Below are 8,509 nucleotides of genomic sequence, written 5' to 3'. Positions count from 1 at the left end.
CCTGACCCCCTGCTGCACCCCACACCCCTCCTGCACCTCAACCCCCTGCCCTGAGCCCCCTGCTGCACCCTGCACCTCTCCTGCACCCCAACCCCCTGCCCTGAGCCCCCTGCCACACCCTGACCCCCTGCCTCACCCCTCCTGCACCCCACACCCCACCTCCCTGCCCTGAGCCCCCGCCACACCCCACACCCCTCCTGCCCCCCCTGGGGGCAGGGAGGGGGCGGAGTTGGGGTGGGGATTTCAGAGAAGGGGTTGGAATGGGGGCAGGGAAGGGGTGGGAAGAGGGGGGGCAGGGGCGGGGCCTCATGGAAGGGGTGGAGTGGGGGCGGGGCTGAGGGCGGCGGGGGGGAGGTGTCAGTAAATGCGGCCCTTGGGCCAATGTACTTGTCCTCATGTGGCCCTCGTGGTCATTTGAGTTTGAGACCCCTGTCCTACATAAATCACTGGCTATTTATTGCATTAACTGGGCCGTGTCAATAACTCTTTCCCTCAGTAGAGGGAGTTGTTTCTCAACATAATGAGAGAGCATCATCTGATTGCATTTTTTGTCAAGAATGTCTTATTTATTACCTTTACCTGTAATCTAATTTGTACTGTATTTCCTTTGCCATTCTATATTGTTATAAACTTTTTATTGAAGTTTGTACTGTAAAAAGGACAAGATTTTAATCCACAAGTGAGTTGTCCTGCTCAAGTTCCTTCTGCATTTTTTTAACCTTTTGACCCACTGTGAAGTCTTCTAGAAAAATGTTGATGACCAGGTGGGAACAAAATTATTAACTTAAATTAAAAACTGCAATAGCTGTGTTGCATTGACAGCACTACAGGATCTATGCCCATACCAAAGTAAATGGTGGTTGGTATGGTGGTACTGTATCAAAGCTCCAGTTTGCCAGACCCTGCACCCTAATCTAATAAAGAGATGGTCCCTGCCATAAAAGGCTTACAAACAAAGTGTGTGACAGTCACTGGATACATTGTGCTCCCCCATCTACTTCTTGTAAGTGAGAAGAATATGAATAGAATCATATAGCTGTAGGCCTCAAGAAGTCAAAGTCCAGCACCCTCTGCTGAGGCAGGACCAAGTAAACCTTGACCATCCCTGACAGGTGTCTGTCTAATCTGTTCTTAAAAAGCTTTAGTGATGCGGATTCCACAACCTCCCTTGGAAGCCTATTCCAGAGACTAACTACCCTTATAGTGAAACTTTTCCCTACTATCTCTCTGCAGATTAAGGTAAGATGTCTTACCCTCAGTGGACACGGAGAAGAATTGATCGCATCCTCTTTATAACAGCCCTTAATATATTTGAAGACTTTATCAGGTCCTTCCTCAGTCTTTGGTTCTCAAAACTAAACAGCTCGAGTCCTTTTTTTAAACCTTCCTTCATCGGCCAGGTTTTCCAAACCTTTTTATCACCTTTGTTGATCTCCTCTGGACTCTCTCTCCAATTTATCTACATCTTGCCTAAATCGTGGCACGCAGAATTGGGCACAGTGCTCCAGTTGAGGTATCACCAGTGCTGCCTGGAGCAGGACAATTATTTCCCATATTACACTCCTACTCATACAGCCCAGAATATTAGCCTTTTTTGCAGCTGCATCAGAGTGACTCCTATTCAGTGTGTGATCCTCTCTAACCCCCAGAGGCTTTTTGGCAATACTACCACCTACCCAGTTATTCCACATTTTGTATATGTGCATTTGATTTTTTTTCTCCTTCCTACATGCAGTACTTTATCTTTACTGAATTTCATTTTTGTTGATTTCAGATCATGTCTCCAATTTGTCATCGTCATTTTGAACTCAAATCCAGTCCTTCAAGGTGCTGGCAACCCCTCTCCCCCAATGGTGTTGTCTGCAACTTTTATAAGCATGTTCTCCACTCTATTAAATAGTACCTAACAGTGTAAGATGGGAACCTGAGAATACTCTGTTTTTGAAACTAGGGGGAAGTTTATAAGTAAACAGAATCGCCCCAACTGAAATCTTGCTAGAACATTGGACTCTTTAACCATGTTAACTGGCAGAAGAATATTAATTTATTTTTCACAAGGGGGAAAGAATCTCTGTATTGTCTCCTGGAAAAAAATGGGCCTCTTCGCCTGCTTACAGCCTGCTAGGAGAATGCCTCAGTAAGAAGAGTGGTAGAATCACATTTACTAACCCCACTTCTTGCAGCACCTGTGTTTTCCTTAGTCACATGCTGAGCAAGCTCAGCCCTGCTTAGCTGCAAAGACAGTCTTCTCGACATTAGCACCAACTGCTTCTGTCATTGTTAAAGACTTCTGCATATGGATATGGATTTCATCACTTTATCCTTCCACAAACCCCCTGGACAGAAAAGTCTCACAACCTTAAAACAAAGAAAAGATTAAATGTCTCTTTGTTGTTGTTAATGAATTTTTTATCTGGGCATCTTTCTAAGCACTTCAGGCCTAAGAGGCACGGATTACATTAAGAGAAAGAGAGGAGTCAGTGAGCCTTGGAATAAATCAAAAGAGGACAAAGGATGGAGAATGGAAACAGTAAATTTAATAAGTGACACAAACAACTGCAGGAAATCATAAAAACAGAAGTGGGGAAAATGCACAGGAGAGAGTGTTTGCAACATGTGCAGCGGATTGCCCAGCTTTCTGACAGCTTATCTCTGATTCCTTCCATATGTTGCTTTATGCATGGGTTCCTGTTTTTATAGGGTTTTGTTCTATAGCTTTTCTACTAACACAAGTGCTTCACATCTGCTCTGATATCTGATTTATTCCATTTTCTCTGGCAGGGGAAGGGTCGGCTTACTCACTTCTGGCCAAGGCTAGTAATGGAAAAATAGTAAGTTGGGGGTGGGGACTGAACCAGGTTCTGAAATGTGACTTTGTTGTGTTTACTATTGTCTTTCTAGTAGTGTGTGTGATCCCAACTGAGCTCCAATTCCAATAGTCTATCTTAAACCCTTACTCTGTAAATTGTTCACAGAGCCCTATCTCTACACAGAGCCCTATTGAAGTCATTGGGACTCTGGCTGAGTGCAGAAATCCTATACCAGGGAACCACTTGCAGGAGCAGGGCCTTAGCCTTGGGCTTGTTCAGCCTGAAACATGCTCCATCAATGTGAAGTGACCTACCCCCACTGACCACAACCTACCCTGCTAGTGTCCTTCAACTGCTCACTTGCAGGTACCAGGGTCCAGGGCTGGTGGTTTAACAACAGCAGATCTGCACTGCCCACTGCACTTATGCACCTGACGTTGATAATGAGAGCTCAGTAAAAGAACCTCTGGTTCCAGGTTGGTAACTTTTATGAAACATTCTGATTCTCACAAGCTGTTGACCTTAGTGCTGTAATCTTCAAGGAAACACGCCCCCCTCCCCACCATTGAAATAAAGCCCCCCCCCTTTAAAAACCCTAAATCACCCTAGGCAGGAGGGTGGCCACAGGCTATCACCCATGAACGAGAAGGCTACTCGCACACAGACAACCTGATTCTCCTTATTCAGCACACCAGCCTCAGGCAGGCGGTAGCTCCACCGCCTTCCCTGGAGTAACCCGGGTGCAGGAAGCGGAGAGTCGGGCGCACTGTAATGGGCAGAGTGACCCTGCTGGAGTGTAAATCTCCTGCCCCTGGAAGTAGCCCCCTTCCCATGGTGGGCTGCGAGCAGCGCCGTGCACAGCACTGGCCGGGCGGCCTGGCACGAGCCGGTCAGCTCAAGCTTGCAGCGAGAGGCTGCCTGGCTGCAGGTTGCCCCTGCCCCGGAGACTTGAGCCAAACCTGGAGGTTTCCCGCTCAGCTCGGAAGTGCTGGAAAGTTGCAGGGCCTCCGCCCCGCTGCCCGGTTCGCCAGCAGCTCCCGCGGCCGGCTCGGAGCTTTTCCTATCCCCGATCTCCCCGGACCCGCCCCGCTCCGCAGCGGAGCCTTGCCCCAGAGCCGAGCGCTCGCCCCGAGCCGCAGGGCCCGGGCCCGGCCCAGCGGCCGCAGAAGCCGGAGGGCTGAGCCGGTGTGATCCCGGCGGCGCTGGGGGAAGGAGCCGTGGCTGGCAGCGGCAGCGCCTCCCCCTGCTCCCGGCGGGCTGCCAGCCAGGGTGACACAGTCAGAGACACACCGACACCTTCCTGCCTCCCGGGGAGCCTGACACTGTCTGGCGCCGCAGCTCCCTGGGTGAGCCGCTGCCGCTTTGAGCCAGCCTCTCCCTCCCCGCTCCCCAGCCCTCTCCACCCCCGGTACCTCCTCCTCCCCCGCCCCGCGCAGCGCCCAGCCCGGGGCTCGCCGCTCTCTGTCTCCGCCCAGGCTCGGAGCAGCCCCCGCTCCAGCCATGCCCCGCGCAGGGGAAGCAGCCCGCTGGTAGTGCTCCCCCCGCCCGCCGCGAGGGTGCCAGCCCCTCTGCCCCGCGCCTCGCCGCCAGGCGGGACTTTTGAGCGATGAGACGGCCGAGTCGCCGGCTGGCTTTGTCTCTCTTGGGGATCCTGTGGATCGCTGCTCTCCTCTTCTTCTTGGGGGCGAGGAGGAGACTGGAGGTGGCAGGACCCGAAGGGCAGACGCCAAAGGTAACGAGCACCCGCTTCTCTTCGGGGACTGGTGGCTGGGGTCCAGCCCGGATCGGCGCGAGGGGGCTTTGCAAGAGCAGTGTGGTGTGCCCAGCTGTCCCGCGGGCTAGAGCCCCAGCAAGTGGCCGCGGGGAAATGCCCCGAGCACACTTGCAGCTTTGGGAACAGTCACATGTGGGAGAACCGCTTGGTTCGGTGCCCTTCCTGCCCCTGTGCTCATGCTGTACGCCAGGCGTGGGGAACTGGGTGCCAACTTCTTTGCAACAGTTTCACAGTCAAGTCCTTTAGGCTCTTACTTCCCTTAGAGAAGGCAACCAAACCAGGGCATGATGCACTGAGAGCAACATCACCAGTGGCTTACATTTGTCCATTAAGCCCCTGCCACCATCTCTTCCTGCTCCCCCAAGGGTTCTGAATGTGTGTAGGGCTGGAGGAACGAACAGGATTGTACGGTAGCCTAGCTATAGCCCAAAGGCAAGCAGCGTTTGCTGTGATGGAACTGGAGATTAGCTCGCTGGTTTCCTTGCAATTTGCGGGAGTTTTGCCCGTGTAAAACCTGCAGGATATGACCCGACCTGAGCATTCGGTCATTTGTGAATGCTGAGATAAGGACATGTTTGGGAGCGGGGTGGGCGCCAGAAAGCCCCTCCCAGATTGCTCCCTCTCCAGAGGTTTTGCAGTTGTATAAAGTACATACAGCAAGTATTTTCTCGTCTTCGCTATTTGCTTAATTCCTTTCTCCGAGTCAGATTAGTGGCGCCTATTGCTGCCTCCGAGAGTTTTTAATCTGTGTATTGTCTGCTCAGGATGGACCCGATTCTCCTCTTGCTTACCCCAGCTAGCTTTACATCAGTGTAACTTCATTGCTCTCGATGGAATTACTCCTGATTTATACCAATGTGTGTGAGTCAGATCAGAATCCTGCCCCACGTACATAGAATCATAGGCTACGTCTTCACTACCCGCCGATCCGGCGGGTAGCAATTGGTTTATCGGGGATCGACTTACCGCGTCTCGTGAGGACGCGGTAAAATCGATCCCTGATCGCTCTGCCGTCGACTCCGGAAATCCACCTCGACAAGAGGCGGCAGCGGAGTCGGCGGCAGCGCGGCAGCGGTCGGCTTTCCCCCGTCCTCACCACCAGGTAAGCCGACCTAAAATACGCAACTTCAGCTACGGTATTCACGTAGCTGAAGTTGCGTATCTTAGGTCGGAACCCCGCTGTAGTGTAGACCTAGCCATAGACTTTAAGGTCAGAAGGGACCATTATGATCGTCTAGTCTGACCTCCTGCACAACGCAGGCCACAGAATCTCACCCACCCATTTATGTATCAAACCCCTAACCTATGTCTGAACTACTGAAGTCCTCAAATCGTGGTTTAAAGACTTCAAGGTGCTGAGAATCCTCCAGCAAGTGACCCTTGCCCCACCCTACAGAGGAAGTCAAAAAAACCCCAGGGCCTCTGCCAATCTGCCCTGGAGGAAAATTCCTTCCCGACCCCAAATATGGCAATCAGCTAAACCTTGAGCATGTGGGCAAGACTCACCAGCCAGACACCCAGGAAAGAATTCTCTGTAGTAACTCAGATCCCACCCCATCTAACATCCCATCACAGGCTATTGGGCATATTTACCCCTAATAGTCAAAGACCAATTAATTGCCAAAATTAGGCTATCCCATCATACCATCCCCTCCATAAACTTATCAAGCTTAGTCTTGAAGCCAGATATGTCTTTTGCCCCCACTGCTCCCCTTGGAAGGCTGTTCCAGAACTTCACTCCTCTGATGGTTAGAAACCTTCATCTAATTTCAAGTCTAAACTTCCTGATGGCCAGTTTATATACATTTGTTCTTGTGTCCACATTGGTACTGAGCTTAAATAATTCCTCTCCCTCCCTGGTATTTATCCCTCTGATATTATGGAGAGCAATCACATCTCCCCTTAGCCTTCTTTTGGTTAAGCTAAACAAGCCAAGCTCTTTGAGTCTCCTTTCATAAGACAGGTTTTCCATTCCTTGGATCATCCTAGTAGCCCTTCTCTGTACCTGTTCCAGTTTGAATTCATCCTTCTTAAACATGAGAGACCAGAACTGCACACAGTATTCCAGATGAGGTCTCCCCAGTGCCTTGTATAACGATACTAACACCTCCTTATCTCTACTGGAAATACCTCGCCTGATGCATCCCAAGACCAGATTAGGTTTTTTCACGGCCATATCACATTTGCAGCTCATAGTCATCCTGTGATCAACCAATACTCCGAGGTCCTTCTCCTCCTCTGTTACTTCCAACTGATGCATCCTCAGTTTATAACAAAAATTCTTGTTATTAATTCCTAAATGCATGACCTTGCACTTTTCACTATTAAATTTCATCCTGTTACTACTACTCCAGTTTACAAAGTCATCCAGATCTTCCTGTATCATATCCCGGTCCTTCTCTGTATTGGCAATACCTCCCAGCTTTGTGTCATTAGCACATTCCCACTTTTTGTGCCATGGTCAGTAATAAAAGATTAAATAAGATTGGTCCCAAAACCGATCCCTGAGGAACTCCACTAGTAACCTCCCTCCAGCCTGACAGTTCACCTTTCAGTGTGACCCGTTGTAGTCTCCCCTTTAACCAGTTCCTTATCCACCTTTCAATTTTCATATTGATCCCTATCTTTTCCAATTTAGCTAATAATTCCCCATGTGGAACCGTATCAAATGCCTTACTGAAATCGAGGTAAATTAGATCCACTGCATTCTTGCTTCAATTCCTGTTATTGGTTGGATGCCTTCTCTGAAGTTCATGCCACCTTGTCAGGTGTCTAAAACCACTGTACTCAGCCTTGTAGCCCTTACCTGTTCTGTTGGCCTTGGGAATTAAAGTATTCTCTCAGAATGCCAGCCTATGTTTCTATGATCTTTTTGACTAACCAAGATTCTCAAGTCCATGTATCATTTTTTCTGTCTGCTGTGTCATCTTCATTCCTATGCTACTTGTTTTTATATGCTGACTGTAACTGCGCTCAGTGTTCCAAATATGACCTCACCAGGCCTTACCACGGCTAGATAGTTTTATCATGCTCTAGTTTTCTGCTTATACGATCTGTGCCAAAAGTTTTAATGTCTCTATCCACTCCCTTTCCCCTATATCAGTCTCAAGTTTAATATTTGCCTGTTAGAGGTATATATACTTTTCTTGTTATTTGGCTTGCTGTGAGCACACTACCTTGTACTCTAAATTTAAAATAGTAATTGAATTGAATGCTCTGGATAGCTCTGTGCTTGGTGTATAACTAAATTGGTAACAAAATGATGCACTCAGCATAGTAATGAATACAACTTTGCACACTTGTAATGGTCATCATCACTAATGACTGGAGCTCCAGAGCTAAAAGCATGAGTCTCTCTAGTGTGAAATGAGCTAAGGCCCCAATTCAGCAAAGCATTTCAGCATGTGCTTAAATCCACCCCTATTCAGCAAAGCCCACTGGGACTTAGCACATACTTAACTTCGGGCATGTGTTTATGTGGAATACAGATGGGCTGCTGAATCCGGGCCAAGTCCCCTAGCAGGGTATTATAGCAGACCTGTGTCTTCTGTGGATCAGGCACAAAGGGGGACATGTAGCACACAAGGAGAGCGGTTTACACTGTCAGTTTTCATTTGTGGATTTCTAAGCACTTGATAAACAATAAGTGAATGATCCTCACAACCCTCCTCTGAAGTAGGCATGACTATACCCATTTTAAAGATAGAGAAGCACACAGAGAGAATTTAATGGACTTGTCCATGATGGTGAGTCCGTGGCAGAGCCGCAGATGCCATTAACTGGTTTAAATCACTACACTTATGTAGTTAAACAAAAAAGTCGGGGTCCTAATATGAATATAAATATTTCAATGAAATTGGTTTTTGTCTCAGTGAAAGCTAGGGTGACCAGATAGCAAGTGTGAAAAATCGGGACAGGGGGTGGG

The 8,509-nt window shown here is 48.9% G+C and overlaps 1 protein-coding gene across 1 annotated transcript in view; it reads left to right on the top strand.

Annotated features, from left to right (window-relative positions):
- Positions 1-4,376: 4,376 nt before the first annotated feature.
- Positions 4,377-8,509, top strand: part of GALNT14 (polypeptide N-acetylgalactosaminyltransferase 14) — a 188,404-nt gene continuing 184,271 nt past the window's right edge. Inside the window, exon 1 of the mRNA XM_026658187.2 lies at positions 4,377-4,542. Within this exon, the coding sequence (XP_026513972.1) occupies positions 4,417-4,542 (126 nt within the window). The 5' untranslated portion in view covers positions 4,377-4,416. The remainder of the gene's footprint in view (positions 4,543-8,509) is intronic.

Source organism: Terrapene carolina, unplaced genomic scaffold, assembly GCF_002925995.2.
Source record: "Terrapene carolina triunguis isolate 2854851 unplaced genomic scaffold, T_m_triunguis-2.0 Scaffold406, whole genome shotgun sequence".
Classification (NCBI taxonomy): Eukaryota; Metazoa; Chordata; order Testudines; family Emydidae; genus Terrapene; species Terrapene triunguis.
The sequence above is the reverse complement of the archived record's forward strand: the minus strand, read 5'-3'. Positions and strand labels throughout refer to the sequence as shown.